Raw genomic sequence first — 21,495 nt, forward strand, 5'->3', positions numbered from 1 at the left:
CGAACTAAAACTGACTCATGCCAAATGCATATCACTGAATTGCTGTGATTTCTTAGTCTCAAGTTTGCAACGTGGAAATTATTTATAAAATGTCAATTTTAGCTCTGGAAAAGAAATTCCTATGTGTATGTACATTTTCTTTCTTCATCCTTGGAGAATTGCTTACTGTAGACAGAGATCTGTAGTACAACTGCAGTATATTGGGAGAAAAGGGGGATGGGGTGTAACTAGCATAATGTACTTTTTTTGACAAGTGAAGACATGTATCAAAATTCAAACAGTAAAGTCACAAGTTTTAAGCATATATGCCTTAATGAAAATGAAGTGATCTTTAAAAATTAGTATAGGAAAAGAAAATGAGATATTTTAAATTCATGAAACATGAAAATAATTTACTTATGTTATAAAATAAAGTTTAGCAGAATTTTTTTTACAGTGTGCCCAAGTATTCAGCATGATGTCAGGGTTTAAATGCTTGAGGCATGCTAGAGTCAGAATCCTGCCTAAGTTAGAATTCTGGCTCTATTACTTGCTAGCTAAGTGACCTATGACAAGTTATTTAACTTCTCAATGTCTCCATTTGCTCATTAAAGATACCTCGCAGAGTTGTCAAGAGGATTAAATAAAGTAATACAAGCGTACCTGTCACTACAGTTTTTACTGTTATTAACTGTGGCGGTCATGGAGTTACCCAGCTCAGATCTCCTTTCAAGAGAACCTGCTGTGGACAGCATAGCTGACTGACAACCCCCAGCTGCTATACCTTTAGATCCACTGGGTGTTCACACCAGGTCACACTTCCCCTGGGCTGCTCCCAGCCAATGACTGAGCTCAGCAGGGGTTCTAGAATCTAGCCATTACTGCCAAAAGAAGGACTCCTCTAAAGGGCAACTTTACCTCAGGGACTCCCCAACAGCCTGGCTGAAATGTTCTCAGAACTATGCTGCAGTCTGAAGGCTTTCCCCATTTACTCCTGCTTCTTCTCGCCTTTATCCTTCACAAGTATTTCCCCCAATAAATCTCTGCATGTCTAATCCCATTTTGGCATCCGTTTCTTGGAGGACACAAACTGACACAGTAACTAAGCAGAGTACTACTACTATAATATAGTGTCAGGATTAGAAAAAAAGTTACCCTAAAAATCAAATCAGAATTATAAATTTGTCACCCATAGGTGCCTGGCATATAAAAACATCAAAAGAAAATTAGGAACAGACATTTTAAGACATGTATTTCCTTAGGAAAATTCTTAAGTAAAAGGAAGAAAAAAGTGTAGTTATATTGAATGTTATTATCTCTTTTAAAAAATGACTTAACATGCCTAGAATCTTGATACTCCTAAATGAAAGGTATTTCTAGACTCATATGTGACAAATCAACAGTGAACTTAAAAACCGGACTCCTCAGGGAACTGTTAATGAGCTACAAGAGACTATTATCTCCAGGTCACCGGTCTGATATCAACCCAGAGTGCCAACTGTATCTGGTGGCTACTCAGTCAGCCTATATACAACGAACAAGTGATTTCAGATCCTTTTTTAATAGACAAATTAAAGCAACACCACTAGTACCCTTGTTGACAGTCCCACATGAGGTAAAGGAAAAACAATCTAGGGCTCAACCACATTAGCAGGGCAGAAGGACAGGTGGGTGAGCAGAACAGGTGACTTACGTATATTTGTGTGTCTAACACCACCTTCAGAAAAGTTGCAAATATACCTACCATCTCTCAATAGGCAAAGTCATCTTAGTAGGATAAAATATGTGAACTTTTATGTATTTTGTTGTGCATCACTTTTATGTATTTTTACTTGGTTTATTAACTAAATACTATATAGAAATTAACTTTTCTAATCCTCCAAACAACCAAAAAGCTGTTAATATTCCCAATTTATGGAAACTGAGGCTCAGACGACGTGAATACGTTAAATGATTCACGTCAGCTAGTTAAGTGATACAGCTATGATTTGTACCTATGCAGCATGCCCAAAGCAGTGCTCGTCATCACCAGCCTATTTGGTATTATAATTATCACAACATAAAAGCAAGAAAACCACTATTAGATTCAGCTACTTGATGGCAGGGTTTATATCTCATTCATCACTGAATATCTAATCCCTAGTAGAGTACGTAGCATACATATGGTGCAGAATAAATATTTATTTAAAAGTTTCAACCAAGCATTTTTCTTTACTATTCTGTATAAAGTTTAACCATACATGTTTATTTATTCCTGCAAAAAAAGACTATCTCTAAAAAATCGACTCACTACTTCAACAATATGTATTCTTCCCATTTTCTTAAACACTCCTGCTCAGCTCTGAAGTCATGAGACACTCCTCCATGGTACACTGAACAGAAGAATTTTATCATCATAAAACTCTGACTTGTGTTCAATATGGGATAAAAACTGCACACAGTAAAGATACTCGAAATGTGAAAAGTTGCAGCGGGCATCTATTAATCAGCTTGCTATAACCTAAGAATAGCCACTGAGTAATCAACTATGATTTAGAAGAAAATTTACTACCATAGTCAATTCTACCCTCTTTAGGAATCAGAATGATAAAAACACATCAAACCTGCCAAAACTAAGTCTCAGGAACAGAGAAATCCTCATAATTAACAATGGTTATGTCAAATCATTCTGAATGTAATCTTAAAAATATATATATATACATATATATATATATATATATATATATACATACATATATATATATATATGCTTTGAAAAGGTCCCTTATGCAAAATCACAGTTTCCTGGTTCAAAATTGGCAGAAAGACAGAGAACAGGTCTTGTTCTTCTCCGTATCTCCAGTGTATGCTGAACACACAGTGTCTGCTGAATGAATAACTAAGGATAATTACACGGTTGGGGAAACAAAAGCATTCAAGAAGCAAAATAGTCAATAAATAATATTCTTAAAGATAATGGGACGTTCTCTTAAAGGTTTTCCTCTATTTTAACCGAAAAAGTTGGATCCAAACTAATTTGAAGTACATTTACATCAAAACGCACAGGAAGTACTAAAGCATAACTATTAGCTCAAAGATTATGTTACTAATATAGATGCTCTAGATTAAAAGAACACCTTAAAACTGTTATATATAAGATTTACACTGCTTAGAATTTTAAACATAAAATTGCTTATACATTTCTAGCTGACAACTTCTGATCATATAAACAAATATTACAAACTATTAGGTTTATAAGGAATTGTTGTAGGTACTTTAGCACCTATAATATTTTCTTAATTATTCTCACAGATTAAATCTGAGTGTTATAAAACTTCAAACTGATAATAAGAATGGAAAGCAGGAAGCAAACAAAATATAGTAACTAATCTTGTGCCAGGGGCTGGAAGGGTATGCTCACAGAGCTATATTAGGAGAAGAAATAGAATTTTTATATTTTCTATTTCCAATTTGTTCCCTTCAGTTTGGAAAACTAGATCAAGAAAAGGTATATGTGTATGTGTGTATACAATCTGGGATTAGGAACTACCCAGTCCTAATCAATTCTCATGGGATATTGATCAAAACAGAATCTTATGAGTAACAACTGTTCTAAAAATCTTTCATCCCTTTTGGAGGAAAAATGACATGTTAAAACTTGAACTCTAGCTGATTACACAAGATTCAAATTCATCAAGATTAATATCCACGAGAAAACTGGCTAACCAACCTCAACAATCTCACGCTTCAGTCATTTAATAAATGATTCTGCTAACATATCACAGACACACATTCATTCCTTGATTTTGTTTTATAAACATTTAAGAAGAGCCTCTTCTTGCCAAGCGCTATGTAAATTTCAACACAGGAAACAGTTTCTCCCCTCAAAAAGGTCCCAAGCTAGTAGGGGAGAGGAACACATAAACAGATGACTGAAACACAAAAAGGCTAAGTGCAATGCACTCATCACTTCATGTGATATATTCATTTTTCTCTTCATCAGCATGCCCAAAGGAAATACCTTGGAAAATGGTAGGTGCTCAATAAAAATTAGCTAGATCAGAAGAGTAGTCCTAAATTAATCAGGATGTACAGAATTCAAGTAGGGAAAAGTCCTCATTTCTTTTGTTTATTAAATGTGAAAAAGTAATTGATAGACTTGTTTTTAGCAAAATTTTTTAAAATATTTGGTCTACTACTTTAAATTATGTTAGTTGCTACTCCTTTTAAGTAATATTTATTTCAATCTTCATAATAATAAAGTGCCGTTTATTGTACATCTACTATATGTCCTGTGCACTCTAACCACTACATACATCCTATCACACCATATTCTAACAATACTATGAGACAAGTATAAAAATCCTTATTTTATAGATAAGAAGACTAAAGCTCATGAAGATTAGTTAACTTACTCAAGATCATGCTGTAAGGAAGAAATAAAAATAAGATTTTAATTCAGGCCTGATTCCAAAGACTGTGCTCTTCATTACTCACGGCCTTTGCAGTATTTGAAGAAAGAGGAGGCAGGAGAGGAAAGGAGGAAAAGGAGATGGAGATGACATGACAAAAAAAAAGGCTTAAAACAAAACTACTGTTTAGGTAGTGTAAAACCTCCACCAACTTAAAACATCCTAATACAAAATTTCTTGAATAAGTAAAATGCTTGCCTGCCCTCCCCACCCTGCTCCTGGAAAAAGACACAATCTTCCAGATATGTGATAATAAAAGGTAAGGTCTTATAATATTCATTCTTTACTCCTCTATGTGCATTTACTTTCTAGGACCCCATCTTTCTCAAAATCCTGATTAAAAAACAATTACAACAAAAAACGCTCCTTTTATATTTTAATATATCTGTGAAAGAAGAACGAACAAAGAGGCAAGTACCATGTGGAAAGGTACTGTTTCTACATTCTTCCTGACGTGGTACAACTGCCTCTGTTGAGTGATGCCCTGCTCACATCTCAACGCCAATCCAAGCTTCTTCTATTTTGTGTAGTTTATAATGATTTTTCCTTTCTTCTAACTCAATCTGCATTTACTATGTTTGCTACGAAGGAGCCCTGGTGGCAAGGTGGTTAAATGCTTGGCTGTGAACTGAAAGGTCGGAGGTTCAAACCCATCAGCTGTTCCATGGGAGAAAGATGTGGCAGTCTGCTTCTGTAAGGATTACAGCCTTGGAAACCCTAGAGGGCAGTTCTACTCTGTCCTATAGAGTTGCCATGAGTCAGAATTGCCTCGGCAGCAACAGGTTTTTTTTTTTTTTTTGGTGGGGGCGTGGGGGTATATTTGCTATACAAGTAATACTTTATTGCCTACTGACACGTAAGAGATTCTGAATAAATATTTGTTAAATTATTTCTCTCTCTAGCAAACAATTTAATACTTAGCTACAGGAACATGCAACATCAATATAATTTGTATTGTATCAGTGTGTAATGCAGCAGATTGATGCATAATTGATAGAACATTATCTTGCTCACCCGCGATGCTAAATGCATGTGACATCTCCTGAAAAGGACAAGGACCACTTTTTATTCATTTTGTATCCTAAAATCATTAGCATACAGGCATGTCAAGTGAGCTTAAGAAATAACTGCTGATAAACTGATTCACAAATAAACACATTTTTAAAAATCAATTGAGCAGTTCTGATCATACTGAAAAAATTTTGTCAAGAAAACTTAGTATAAATATATACTTGACCTAAATGATTGTTACTATTTGTTATGGACTGAACTGTGTCCCCGCAAAACGTGTATCAACTTGGCGAGGTCATAATTCCCAATATTATGTGGCTGTCCACCATTTTCTGATCTGACGTGATTATCCTATGTGTTGTAAATCCTAACCTCTATGAGGCAGAACTAGAGGCAGTTACGTTAATAAGGCAGGGCTCAATCTAGAGGATTAGGTTGTACCTTGAGTCAAACTCGTTTGAGATACAAAATAGAGAATTAAGCAGAGAGAAGAGGGACCTCATTGCCACCAAGCACTAAGAACCAGGAATGAAGGGTATCCTCTGGACCCAGGGTCCCTGCACTGAGAAGCTCCTAGATCAGAGGAAGATTGATAACAAGGACCTTCCCCCAGAGGCAACAGAGAAAGCCTTCCCCTGGAAGCTGGCACCCTGAATTTGGACTTCTAGCCTCCTAAACTGTAAGAGAATAAATCTGTTTGTTAAACCCATCCATTTGCAGTATTTCTGTTATAGCAGCACTAGATAACTAAGACAATATTTTTTTATGCTTTCAGAATAGAGAGCAGACACAAAGATTGTTAGGAGTTAGCAGGTATCATATAAATATTTTACTGACAGATAGACTTTACAGAGAGATCTGTGAGTAAAATGAGTTTGCAAAAGCAATAATGTTTTATAAATATATTAAATATCATAACCCAGTTTTATGCTATTTTAAAGAACTTTGCACAAAGTGATAATTCTTTTTACCCTGAGGAAGAAGTACAGTCACATTACAAGTTGGATTAACTTCTAAATTTGCTACTGGATCTAGTTTAGTTATGGACTGAACATACAAGATGTCAAAACATTATGCAAGAGGTTGCCACTGTGCCATTGGAGAATTGAAGTTAAGAAATAGTTGAATATGTATGTTTTACAAATAAACTAAAAAATAAAGCAGAACCTTAAAAATAATTTCACTGATTAGGGCAGAGTTTATTGGTAACTCCTATGAACTTACTTCCCATTTAAAATACAAATGCTATTACCATAAGTTTCATCTCTCATCTATATAATTTAAAATATTTACAATATTGTATCACATAGTGTCATGGATTGAATTTTGTGCCCCCAAAAATGTGTGTATCAACTTGGTTAGGCCGTGATTCCCACTATTGTGTGACTGTCCTCCATTTTGTGATTGTAATTTTATATTGAGAGGATTAGTGTGGCATTGTAACACACTCAGGTCACCTCCCTGATCCAAGGTAAAGGGAGTTTCCCTGGGGTGTGGCCTGCAGGATGTTCTATCTCTCAAGAGATAAAAGGGGAGGAAAGCAAGCAGAGAGCTGGGGACCTCATATCACCAAGGAAGCAGCACCAGGAGCAGAGCTCATCCTTTGGACTCAGGGTCTCTGTGCCTGAGAAGCTCCTTGACCATGGGAAGATTGAGGACAAGGACCTTCTTCCAGAGCCGACAGAGAGAGAAGGCCTTCCTGTGGAGCTGACACCTTGAATTTGGACTTCCAGTCTACTTCACTGTGAGGAAATAAATTCCTCTTTGTTAAAGCCATCCACTTGTGGTATTTCTGTTTTGGCAGCATTAGATGACTAAGAAACATAGTGTCTTTTATCATTTATGTTGGTCTCGATGTTTGGTCCTATAGCTGTCATAAGAGCTGTCAAGGATAAGTCTGTCTAAATTACTTTTTCAAATTCATAGAAAAAATACTGCATGAGAAAAACAAATACTTAACATACACTGTAAGTAGTATGGAGAACTATTGAGAAAACATGCGGTTCCTTTTCTTGATTTGGGCTGAAAGAAGTGACACCTATTAATATAGCAACTTAAGAAAAGGCCCTGCAATGACCTCTGCTACTCATTTTCCATTCCTGAGTTACCTTGATTTTATACTCCATAATATATACTCCATAATAGTCTAATATTAAACAGCCAGTTAAAAGGCTTTAGCTCTGAAATTTTAGACTTGGATTTGTATACTTGTTCTGCTGCTTACCAATGGTATGATTTTGGGTGAGGTGTGGTGGGAATATCTTTGACCCTAATTTTTTAGCCTTTTATTGATAAAATAGAAAAACAATAATGTCTATCTCTAGGATTACTATTAAAAATAAGCTTTTTTATAGTATTAAGTTGAAACAGTTAGCACAATACCTGACATATAATAATTATTCAATACATAGTCAAGTCACCATAAAAGGAAATAAAACATTGTGAATGAACTGAGATTACAAAGAAAGAATCAATGCTTATTTAATCATTCAAAAACAGAGATAATTTTGGGATATATAAAAATACGAATATAAAAATACACAGGAAGGAAGTTTTTAAAAAAGGTGTGTAGAGACCCATTTACATATAATTGCCATTCTAACTCTTGATCCAATAGTTGCCTTACTAAATATTTTGACTACTTTGTCAAATCATGTTGACGGAAGGAGAAGAGTTTTATGTATTTCTTCATTTTTATAAACTTATATTTTTAAGTTTAATGATTTAACCAGGATATGCTGGCCATGGATTTATTGGCATTTAATTTGGTTCATAGTTTTGAGAGGACCTGACATTGAAAGAACCATAAATTACAACCAAACTCAGACACCTTACAGATGAAGTTGTATCACTGATAAAAAGAACTGGACCCTCATTCCAAGTGGTGTAATGTATGATGAATCTGTATGTTAGGTACACCAAGTGATGTGAATCATCAGTGATACTTACACTTAATTTTTTACAAAAAATATTTTTTCATGATATACTAAAAACTAGACAATGACACATGTGATCTTATAAAGTAATTTTAGATAAACTATTTTAAAAATAAAAATACTACATTTTACCACATTGTCAATGGAGTCATGTGACACAACCATCAAAACCCAACCCAGTGCCGTTAACAAGTGTGTTTTTAAATAAAATGCATTCTTTTAATATAAATTATAATTAATTAGGAATAAACAATGCAAATTCCAATGTTATACAATATTTAAACTAGGTTTGGAAACTAAAACTCTCATTTAAAATACTACAAGCAGGATAACCAAAAATAAAATACATATTTATTTACATTGTTTTGATAATGCTTTCTTTGAATGCCTTCAAGTTTATATTTTCCTTTTCAATGTGACCACCATCATGAGTCAAAGTATCATAAAGTCAGTCAAACTAATATTACAAAATAGAACCTGACTTTTTTTTTTTTTTTAATAATATATACATAAAATTTAAATATCTTACTGTGTTTTAGCTGAAAGTTTACACAGCAAATTTGGTTAAGAGATTGGCTGCTAACAAAAAGGTTGGCAGTTTGAATCCACCAGCCACTCCCTGGAAACGCTATGGGGCAGTTCTACTCTTTCCTAATAGGGTCACTGTGAGTCGGAATCGACTCCACAGCAAAGTTTTTTTTTTTTTTTTTAAATAATTTTCATACAAATTGTTCCATGCCATTGGTTACAAGTTTTACAATGTGTCAGCATTCTTGTTATTTCCATTCTTTTTGTTGTGTTTCCATTGATATAGCTTCCTTTCCCCTCCTTGCCTCTCACCTTTGCTTTTGGGTAAATGTTGTTTGACTGTTTGGACCCACACAGTTAACTGTTTAAGGAGCAAATTACTCATGCGTGACATTGTTTATTTTATAATTCAATCTATTATTTGGCTGAAAGGTGACCAGCAGAAATAGCTACAATTCCAAGTTCAAAGGATATCTTAGGGCAACAGTCTTGGGGATTTGTCTAGTCAAGTAGGTCTGGTCTTTTTTAGGAATCTGAGTTTTGTTCTAGAATTTTCTCCCATTCTATCCATGACCTTCTATTGTATTCCTGGTCAGAACGGTTGGTAGTGGTAGCCAGGCACCATCTAGTTCTTCTGGTCTCAGGTTTGTTTAAATGTTGTGCCAGAGGCTGTGGTTCATGTGGGCTATTAATGCTGTACAGAATCCTACTTATATTTAAACTTCAATTATCACTAATAAACATTGGGATGGTGGGGGAGGGGCTTTACCAGATAATTCCATTATATTTCTAAAACAAAAATTATTACTTAAATGAATTATTTATGAGTTACTAAAATGTTATCTTAAATATTGGAGAGTTAAACATGACAGGTATTTTACACTGTAATTTAATTCAGAAAACAAGGATTTTCAATCTTTTAACTCTAGCCGTTAAGCAACAACACACTTAGTTAAAAAAAAAGTAAATAATTTCAAATATAGGTAAACAACAAGCATCAGAAGTTATCCATTTTGAATTGCCTTATATATCAGCTTCTATTATTATTGTTTTTGTGGATGGTTTCTGTCTCCGAAAAGCTAAATCATAACTAATAGGATCACGATTTAGAGAAGACCTCAATTTTTATTCATCATAGTAATATGAAGGCAAAAAGTGTTCAACTCCAAATTCATGACAGATAAGAACTCTAAAGTAACTGCCACGTTTAGTTTGTTTGAGCTAGTGAACAGATGTAATCTGAACTACTATCAAACTCCAGGTCTGATAAATAGAAAACTAAAATATTTATTTTTAAGTGCTCTACAAATTATTTGTAAAAAAACTGCATAAAAAGGATTCCATAAATGTATTGTGATTTTATTTTAACAATTATTCTACACTACAATGGAAGTACATGCTCAAACAAGACACCTCAGCAGTGTTTTAAAGCAGTAACCACCTAGCCAATTTCTGTATGTTCTGTAGTTTTTCTAATCCACTCTCCCTGTGGTTGAGCAAAATCGAATTGCCTCTCACATTTGCAGACAGCTCTGTGAAGGTGATAATAGAGCTGCTCCCTGCTGTCATGAGGCAGGAAATAGGAAAATGGCATATGGGGCTAGAAAGAAAGAAAAGAAAAAAAAAAAAAGAACGAACAAAAAAAAAAAAGAACTAAACAAGAACAAAAGAGATTTCAACAAAGAACAACTATAACCCAATATGCTTTGCAAGTTAATCTCTTTTTAGAATCATTTAGCATATTTAATCATTTATCTGCATTCTCAACCGAGAAGTGCAAATGGTTGGTAACAAGTCTTTGGGGCAAGTTTTCATTGTCTAAAATATGTCCTGCACAATGTCCAGAAAACAGAGCCCTTTAACTAGACTGTTTAAATGTTGCGCCAGTTCTAAATTCATCATTTGAAAATAAAGGAACATTAATAAAACGTGTACAGCATGCTTTTAGCATGGCTTAATATTCTTTATTCCATGAAATTAAAAAAATTTTAAATATAAACATTTGTGATTATTAGACAATAACTATTCAAATAGAAACAAACCTCTAAATAATTAAACTGCTAATAATGCCAAGACACATTTATAGACTTGTGCAGTTTTTTGTCTGTTTTAAGTAAATAGGAGAGGTTTTTCTGCGTAATTAAGAATCCTGCTTTAAACAACACAGATATTTATTTAACTTGTCTGTAAACCTTATGTGGCAGTAGATACTCTACCTTTCCTTTTACACTCTGAATAGGATCCACAACCACTGCCACGGCTCTCTCCGACAAGGCTTCAAAGCTCTGCTGAGTGTTGATATCCACACCAGAAAGCCAACAACCAAAGCCAGGGTGACTGTGATACCAACCAACAACCATCTCAGGCCTGAAACAAAGAGGGCATTCAGATGCTCAGAACAGAAAAAGTAATACATTTATGATATGAAAAGAAACAACACACTAACAGGGTATAAATTAAGAAGAGAGGAAAAACACACAGGTGTGAAAAAGTACCATTAGAAACACTGAAATCATACACCATATTATCCAGAAAACATGGAAATGAGTAAGTGTGACAAAGGAGTGCTATCATTAAGAGATGCACATTAGCAGTGGTAGATAAGGCTTTCAGTTTTTCACCTTGTTACCACACTTTCTCAGAGCCAGTTTTTACCCTTCCAGCATTCAAGTAAATATCTACTCTTTAACTCCTTAGCTCTGGGAGTTGTATTTTCCAGGCACAGAGTACATTTTTAACAATGGACACCAGGATCCACTGTTGTGAAAGGATTAAATATCAATTAAACCAGCAGTAGAACTAGGAACTCAGTCAAAAACCAATTTGCACTGTTCTGTTCAGCTGCTGAGCCTTTTGCTAACATTAATTTTGAAGTTTTTTTCCACAGTAGAAGAATTTGAGCAAGAGAATGACAACTACTGAAAGATTTCAGTCTGGGAAAAAAAACTTGTAATATTTGGATTCTACTTTCCCTGTCTTTAAAACTCATATGCCTACAGACATAATTAAGTATTCAGAACTTCACTCAGTTACAACTCTCAAAGACATGGAAAATACAAGCTCTTCAATTATATGTGATTAGACAATAACTCCAAACACTTAACATAAGGAAGCTACAGTCCAAGCTTACTATGAGACAGTAGAGAATTTTAATAAGAGGCAGTTCTCTGGAAAATGTCTTTGATACTACAGAGGGAAGAGATTAGACAGGCAGTGTACAGCATTGATATTGACAGATGCTTTTACATCAACTACATGGCTTTTATTCTAGGAATGATATTAAAAACATCCATAATTCTGAAATATGTTTCTGAAACTGTTTAAATTATTTCCCATTCTTTCTTTACATGATCATTTAAAATACTTACCTTCCTGTCTGCTTCAACATATCCAACATTTTGGCTTGGAACACTGGATCAACTGCCTCCACACTAACACCCTGATTTAGAAAGAAAGAAAAATTGTTAGCTTTTATAACTTCGGAAGAAAAAAAAAAGCAACTTTATATCAAATGAACAAAAAGCTCCAAAAAAACAACTATGTATATTATTTTGGGGTAACTAAATCTTTGTACAGGTTTTGATAACCATATTTGATACCCAATCATGCCATTCAATTATCAACCATATACATTTTTTTTTTTTTAATACCAACAAAGTTGCTAAAATTGCCAACTACCAAATTGCTGTTTGTGATATAAGACTACTGTCAGGATCTTTTAAGAGTTTGTGGCCATTGTCACAAACATATAAATATAATCAGATATATCAAATAGTTGTAACAACCATAACTTTTGGTAAGACCTATCTAGGTAAACATACTTCTTAACGTCATCCTGTAATAAATAAGAACTACGTCTCTTCCAATTTCATTCAAAGTTCAATAACATAAACACTTTGAAAAAAGGAAATAATTTACTAGTTTCCTAAGGTGGTGGGGTTTTTTTGAGGGAGGATAGGTGGGTTGAGAAGGGAGGAAGTTTAGTGCTTCACTTAGGATTACTTGGCAGATTACATCGTTTGAGGAAAATACATTCTTTTGAATACTACCCGAACCTTGAAAGAAATCACAAAAGAGTCCCCACTAGATAATCAGCAATTGACTCTTTTAAATGTTGTATTATTTTGCTAGTTTGCCCAAAATAAGATTTTAGAATATAGAAGAATAAAAAGGTTCATATCATCCTTCTGGTGATAGATCACCAAAAAGATGGTCTGCTAACATCAGGATCTAAGTTTAATCTCCTTAAACAAACCAGTACACATAAGTACTTCCTTCCTACTAAAACAGTATTTTGAATTCCAATTGTGAGTGCATTCCCCAGAACAAGGGGCTGCAATCTGTAGCCTAGGGACTATGGGCTAAGAATGCTTTTTTTATATTTTTAAGAGTTGTTAATAGCAAGCGGCTATCTAAGATGTATCAATTGGTCTCAACCCTCCTGGAGCAAGGAAAAATGAAGAAAACCAAAGACACAAGGTAATTATAAGCCTAAGAGACAGAAAAGACCACGTAAACCAGAGACCGTATCAGCCTGAGACCAGAAGAATTAGATGGTACCCAGCTACAACTGATGACTGCCCTGACAAGGGAACACAACAGAGAACCCCTGAGGGAGCAGGACGGCAGTGAGATGCAGACCTCAAATTCTTGTAAAAAGACCAGATTTAATGGTCAGACTGGGACTAGAAGGACTCCGGAGGCCATGGTCCCCAGACCTTCTGTTAGCCCAAGACAGAAACCATTCCTGGGGCCAACTCTTCAGACAGGGATTGGACTGGAATATGGGATGGAAAATGACACTGGTGAAGAATGAGCTTCTTGGATCAAGTAGACATATGAGACTGTGTTGGCATCTCCTGTCTAGAGGGGAGATGAGAGGGCAGAGAGGGTCAGGAACTGCCCGAATGGACACAAGTAGAGAGAGTGGAGGGGAGGAGTGTGCCATCTCATTAGCGGGAGAGCCATTAGGAGTGTATAGTATGGTGTGGATAAATTTCTGTACGCGAGACTGACTTGATTTGTAAACTTTCACTTAAGCACAATAAAAATTAACTAAAAAAAAAAAATTGCAAAAAAAAGAGTTGTTAAAAAACAAGAACAGAAATGAGAAGAACATGCAACAGAGACATATGAGACCCTTTACATAAAAAGTTTGCTAATTCCTGAGTCAGAAGAAAAACTTTCTCATTCTACCAAATACAGTAAATATGGGGATCAAAAATCTTCTTGTGTAGTTTGTCAAACAAGCATTTACAAAGAAACGATACAAAAGCCCAAAAACCATTTATTTTAAAGGATATCTACATTAGGGCCATATTTAACAGAAATAATAACTTATCTTCTTATGTGTTTTATACATTCTGACATGAAAAGGTAGTTGTTGTTAACTGCTGTCGAGTCAATACCTACTCATGGTGACCCCATGCACAACAAAATGCTGTCCGGTTCATTGTAGATAGGACCGTTGTGATGGATAGGGTTTTTATTAGCTGACTTTTGGAAGCAGACTGCCAGACCTTACTTCCTAGTCCATTTTAGTCTGGCAGCTCCTCTCAACCTGTTCAGCATCACAGCAACATGCAAGTCTCTCCTGACAAATGGGTGGTGGCTGGCTGCACTTGAGGTACAACAGCCAAAAAATCGAACCCAGGTTTCCCACATGGAAGGTAAGAATTATACCACTGAACCACCACTGCCCCCTGAAAAGGTAAATACAAGCAATAATAGTCTAAGATTTAAATCTAAATCTTTAGTTCATATGTACAGTCTTTCCCAATGTCCAAATGCACAAAATAAATACAATGGATTTCCAAGTAGACAGAATCAGAAAGATCCAAATTAGTTTACCTCCACAATTAGTTTAATTTGGGCATTTTTTTGACATTCTGCATTATTTAGAAATATATTGCATCTCTAGTAACTACCCTATTTAAAATGCTATATATGTGTGTGTATGTATACGTTGTATTATTTAAAAATACAATTTGCTTTTCATTGGTATCTATCTTATCAAAGTATACGTACTGTAAGAAACCTCAAACAGAGTAAACAGCTTTATGACAATTCTTTAACCCAGATATTTTATAAGGCTTGATACGGGAAAGGTTGCAGACTAGAGAAAAACCACCCATCAGAAAAATATACATAGTATACTTTCCTTGGCAAGTAAATGGGAAGGTTATGTGTATTGTTACTTATTTTTTGGAAGGTAGGCAGAATGGTTATTGTTTTTTGACTATTTTCTTTAAATGTATATATATCTATACAAGTCCAATGCATTAAACAAAAAAAGCAAAACAAAAACCTCCAAAAAGAACAATACAGTATAAACAGGTAGAGCAGACGATTTTCAAAATCTGAATGGAATATGCTTCTGGAAACAAATTACCATGCTTGGTCAAAAAGAACTCAGGTTCTCTATGGTTTTCTTGTTTGTTTTACAAGTTAATATTTTAAATAGGAAAAGCTTAAAAGTCATTCATCACCACATGCAGAACATTAAAAAAATCTGTTATTTCAAAACAATGGAAACAAACCATGAATACTAGTTAACATATGTGAATTAAATTTAAACAAGAAAGTCTCTGAAATATTTTGAACCAAGTGTTCAGACTAAACATATACCCTCATATTTTATATGTTATGCTAGTAGAAGCTGAAGGTATGAATAAAGGGATTTAGTGTTACCATCATTCATTCTGTGGACCTACAAGGAACTCATGATGCATTTAAAAGGTGATCAATATAGTCTAGAAATTTCTATCACTAATAATTTTTTTACTGAAAATCATCCAATAAAATTATTTTTTTTATATTAAAAGGATAACATAATTGGGAAAATATAATATGATGAAAAGTTATTTTGTATAAAGAAAAAAGAGAAACATATTTACTTGCAGAAAGCAATCCTAAAAGTACTCACTGTTCCTGACTGTGGCATAGCAAACACATCAATCACTCTGACGGTGTAATCATCCACAAATTCTCCAAGCATCAGACCCATAACTTCCATTGGAACTCCAGCGCGACCATGTTTTAACATCTGTAAAGAGGTAGATCATGGACACAAAGCTCATTTCTTTGAGATCTTTGGTACTTTTAAAAATAGCCTAATTCTGTTTCAGTGGAAGTAAAGCACTCTGTTCTATGGATGCACCTAAAACAATAGTTTATGTCTGAGAAGATTAAGGTGACAAAAATTCCAAAACTAAAGCTACAGTGAAAGCAAAAGAACTCTTAAAAGCAAGTAACTCCATTCAGTACTTACCTTTAACAGTGCCAGGGAAGAGATATAGACTTGTTCTGCTGTGTCCACTGCGGGAGCATCTGTAGGTGGCCCCTAGAAACAAGTGTATCAATCATTATAAACACAAAGTTTATGTGTTAAAAGTCAGAATTACATGTCAGATAAGCTTATTTGAACAGTTTTAGAAAAACATGTCAAGTATCCTTTTATTCAGTTATAATTTTTTTTTTATTATTATTAAAGCAAGTTTGCAAATATCAAATCAGTAGAAAACAAAACTTGGTATCAGGCAAGTTTCCAAGGGACGCAGAGTTTAAGTCTTTCAGCAGTGCTAACCTATCTCAGCTACAAAGTAATTCTAACCCACCAATGAGCCACATTTCTTACCATAATGTAAATATAAAATGTAGCTGGACTCACATGATTAACTAAAGTGATCAACACAAACAGAAAAACAGCAATTTCTCTGAGCTTTTTCATTTTCAGCTAAAGTCAACATGCAGATTAGGGTTATTGGATCACTTTGCAGATACACAGGTATAATGGAGTGAGAGGGGAGAAGGTAGAAGATTTCTAATTCCTAGGTAAAAGAGATGTGAACAATACACTCTGAACTTCACTTCACGGATGCGTTCCCCTCCCCCTGCAACAACAAATTTAACGCAATTGTCCCAAGTGTAAACAAACTGACTGAGAAAGCTGTAGCTAATACGAAAATACATCCAAAATCCTGGCCACTACCTTTACAATACCGCTATTAGTCTTATTACAGGTGAAGGAAGATACTGTGTTTTCCGCGAAGAACAATTGTATCATCTTTATTGAAAGCAAACACCTTTTGTCTATACACAAAGAAATTTACAGATTAGTCCTTACCCACAAGATGACTATGATCTTATAAACGTGATTCTGCAGCCACCCATACACATAAAAAAAAAATCTTATTTTTAAATACTGGAAAATCTGGGAAATTAAAATGAGATGTGACTTAAAATTGCCAGGTCCTGTTTTGCTTAAAGCTCTTTCTCTGACAATAACTATATTACAAATTACATAACAAACATTTTAGCTATCCAAATTTTAAGTCAATATCCTATCTCGCGTTTATGGGTTTACTTACTAAAATTAAACAATTGCTTTGCTCATTACATTTCACACTTATAGGTCTACGTGTACTTTGTGCTTCTTCTTGTCTATTTATATGTTAAAGTCTGTGATCATCTTTGGGGGTTTTGTTTAAAAGCTCATAATATTTACTGGAAGCTTTATGTATAAAAGATACTAGAATAAGTTTTCTCTAAATACAAGAATCACGTACAAAAATCATCTCTGTTTTTATTTCCTTACATGCAAAACGGTAAAAAAAATCATATGTCCCAAATTTTATTTTTAATAATAAATGCCAGGGAATAGTTAAAAATCAACTGAATTTTTCATCTATTATCACCTAATACAGCTTTATTACTTACCTTTCAAACAGATAATGAATTTTAGAATGAAAACTCTAAGTTAAAATATTATCATGCTAAAATATTTCTTGAAATCATAAAAAACAAAGTATATGATAATTTTATTAATCTAAGTTTTTTAAGGACAGTAATCCAAACTCCCTGAGGGACCAAATGACTGGGCTGAAGGCTGTGGGGGTCATGGTCTCAGGGAACAACTAGCTCAACTGGCATAACATAGTTTATAAAGGAAATGTTCTACATTCTACTTTGGGGAGTAGCATCTGGGATCTTAAAAGCTTGTGAACGGCCATCTAAGATACTCTATTGGTCTCACCCTGTCTGGAGCAAGGTAGAATGAAGAAAACCAAAGACGGAAGGGCAAGATTAGTCCAAAGGACTAGCAGACCACATCCACCACAGCCTCCACCAGACTGAGTCCAGCACAGCTAGATGGTGCCCAGCTACCACCACTGACTTGCTCTGACAGGGATCACAATAGAGGGTCCTAGACAGAGCTGGAGTAAAATGTAAAACAAAATTATAATTCACACACACACAAAAAGACCAGACTTACTGGTCTGACAGAGACTGAAGAAACGTTGAGAGTGTGGCTCCCAGATATCCCGAAAGCTCAGTACTGAAGTCACTTTTGAGAGCGACTCTTCAGCCAAAGATTAAAAAATATAAAATTAAAGATCAGACAAGCCCATAAAACAAAACAAGACTAAACGGGCATACCGGCCCAGGGGCAAGGACGAGAAGGCAAGAGGGGACAAGAAAGCTGGTAATGGGGAACCCAAGGTCGAGAAGGGGACAGTGTCGGCATGTCGTGGGATAGGCAACCAATGTCACAAAACAATGTTTAATAAGAAACTAGTTTGCTGTGTAAACTTTCATCTAAAGTACAATAAAAACAAAAACAAAGCAACCTAATCACTGCTGAGTTATAGGAGCAGCATAGATACAAATGAACATAAACAGGAAGATGGACGCCACGTGAAGACTGCCAAGGAACCGAGGAACACAGGCTGAAAAAGACAAGGATCTTGCCCCAGAGCTGATACAGAGAGAGCCTTCTTCTAGAGCCAGTGCCCTGAATTTAGACTTTTAGCCTCCTGAACTATGAGAAAATAAATTTCTGTTCTTTAACACCAAAAAAATAAAATAAACAAAAGTGAAGACAGTGGTAAGTTAGTTGTGATGAGAGGTTTCAGGGAAATAATTCTTCAGGGTCAGGATAATGAACACTATACTCACAAACAGTACTCGTCTGGATCCAGAGCAAATTAAAAAAAAAAAAAACATATGGTTGACTTTGGATTTCTTTGCACCATTATTAAATGGCAGTAAACAGTGAAGCAAAGTTTTAGAGTTTTAAGAGGGAAACCCTGTGAGTCAAAAATTTTATATGCAGTCAGTTAAAAAAAGTCTGAAGACCCAGAAATAAAATACTAAATACATAAGGGCTCAGAAAATATGCTTCTATGTATCTTCCTCGAAAGAACTTCTTAGATAACTGATCCAGTTGAGCTTCCCCAAACCAAAATGAGAAGCTTGAAAATGGTAAAGCTATTATATAAAAGGATTTGTTAAGAACATTAAAAGCAGTTAAAATAAGAGGTAGCTCTAAATAATATGAATAACCGGGATCCAAAACCACAGCTATTATCCTATATAAGCAGTATAGAGAAATTACCTATACAAAAAGTCTCTATTTTGCCTAAGGGAAGGGAAAAAAGATCTAGTTCAGCCATGACCATTACATAAATAAAGATTAGTTTTTTGAACAACTGGAATGTAATCACTATAAAAATTAAACCTGAATGTACATCTTACCAAATCACTATAGAAGAAAAAAACAAACACAACACTGACAATAAAACCAAGAAAGGAGCAAACAAAAATATCAAACAACATAAGAACAAATATATTGGTTATGAGAAAATACAAATAGATTAAAGTCCCTTGTTAAAAGATAAAAGCCTCCCACAATAGGTTTAAAATGAAAATTCATGTATATGCTCCTTACAAATAATAACTAAAACACAACAAAAGCTTAAAAATAAAGAGATTGGGCTAAGATTTATCAATGACACAACTATATTTGTTTTATAAAAGAAGTGAAAATAGCCACTATGTGTCACCCACCTTGCCTTTTTCAGCAATGTAAATACATTAACAAGTTTCTCAGTATTAAATCACCTTTGTACTTCTGGGATATGCTATTACATACTATTTAGGTTTGATTTACTTTTTTTTTTTTAATTTAGGGTCTTTGTTTCCCTGTTCATAATAAGACTGGTCTGGCATTTTCTTTAGTGTGTTAAATTTGTCAGGTTTTGATACAATTATGCTAGAGTGTTACAATGAACTGGAAAGTTTTAAAAGCCTCCATTTTTCATGTTTGGTGGCACCAATGGTTAAGTGCTTCACGACTAGCTGAAAAGTTGGTGGTTTGAACCCACCTGGAGGAACCCTGGAAGACAGGCCTGGAGACCTACGTCCAAGAGGTCACAATCTAGAAAACCCTACGGAGAAGTTCTACTCAGCACACATGAGGTCACCATGAGCTGGAATCAACTCGATGGCAACTAACAGCAGTAATAGTTTATACATACAGACAGACAGACAGACACACACACACACAAAACCAACCATCCCCATTGCCGTTGTGTCAATTCCGACTCATAATGACCCTATACCATTTCCAAGGCTATAAATCTTTATGGAAGCAGACTGTCACATATTTCCCCCACGGAGCAGCTGGTGGGTTCAAAGCACTGACCTTTTGGTTAATAGCTGAGTACTTAATCACTGCGCCACCAGGGATATCTATATATACATTTAAAAAAAATACATATATATGCACATATATATATAAAATGTAAAGTATCTATACCGTAAAAATTTGCACAGTTCATTAGTAAAACATTTGGCTCTGAAGATGTTTTTGGAGCTGTGTATAAATTTTTCAGAGGTACTGATGAATTTCAGATTATCTGCATCTACGTGGATGATTAGATTGTTTCAGAAAGTTTCATTTAGATTTCAAAGTTATCAGTATAGAATTAAACATTCTATTTTAATTTGTTCTTGTTTAGTAATGAAAGCATTTAAAATTAAATTTGCTTCTCCATATTACATCATACCCACCACCCAGAGTTACATTAAAAAAGAATATCAGATCATAATACAAGAACTATGCTAAAAGTACTGGTTAATATCAATCTGCTCTGGATGAAAAAACACTTTTCTAGGTACAAACACAATTGAACAAACAAAAGAAGGCAACATAATCTAAAATTTCTGGATATTAACAATTAAAAAAGCCTAAAAACTGTTGCTTCATTTATCACAAAAAGTCAATACAATTTAAAAATACTAAAACCTTAATGGATACATGGCAAAGAATATAAGCTATTTACATAAGAAATACACAATGAAATAAATATAAAAAAAGTTCAACCTCACTAGTTGACCTTCTTTAATTAAAGAAATGCCGATTAACACATTAATTTTTTTTTTTAAACTATCAAACAAGCTTTATAATGCCCAATTTTGGAGAGGGTATAATAGAAAGTCACTTCCAGTACTGTTGGTGGGAATGTGAATTGGTATAATCATCAGAAAAGCAATTCAGCAAAGTATATAAACAGCTATACTATGCACAAACTTCTTAACCTACTTTTCCATGCCTAGAAATTACCTGAGTAAATAAGCAGAGATGTTTTGAAGCTTTAGGTACCAGAATGTATATAATAGTTACTTTAATAATGCAAATAAATCAATAAACAAAATAGCAATGAATAATACAGGATGTTGTTGAGACCTCCCTTTCTCTGAGATCTCTTGATGACTCCAGTTATCTTAACTGGCAATATAACCTTAAG

General features: G+C 34.5%; 1 protein-coding gene across 4 annotated transcripts in view; it reads right to left on the bottom strand.

Annotated features, from left to right (window-relative positions):
• Positions 1–21,495, bottom strand: part of PSMD14 (proteasome 26S subunit, non-ATPase 14) — a 111,284-nt gene that overhangs the window by 32,417 nt on the left and 57,372 nt on the right. For all 4 annotated transcript variants that reach the window (XM_023542893.2, XM_010586285.3, XM_064287056.1 and 1 more), the window contains 4 exons: positions 16,176–16,247; positions 15,831–15,950; positions 12,274–12,344; positions 11,122–11,272 (listed from right to left, as the gene is read on the bottom strand). In XM_023542893.2, the coding sequence (XP_023398661.1) occupies positions 11,122–11,272; positions 12,274–12,344; positions 15,831–15,950; positions 16,176–16,247 (414 nt within the window). The remainder of the gene's footprint in view (positions 1–11,121; positions 11,273–12,273; positions 12,345–15,830; positions 15,951–16,175; positions 16,248–21,495) is intronic.

The sequence above is a fragment of the Loxodonta africana genome, chromosome 6 (assembly GCF_030014295.1).
Source record: "Loxodonta africana isolate mLoxAfr1 chromosome 6, mLoxAfr1.hap2, whole genome shotgun sequence".
Taxonomy (NCBI): Eukaryota; Metazoa; Chordata; class Mammalia; order Proboscidea; family Elephantidae; genus Loxodonta; species Loxodonta africana.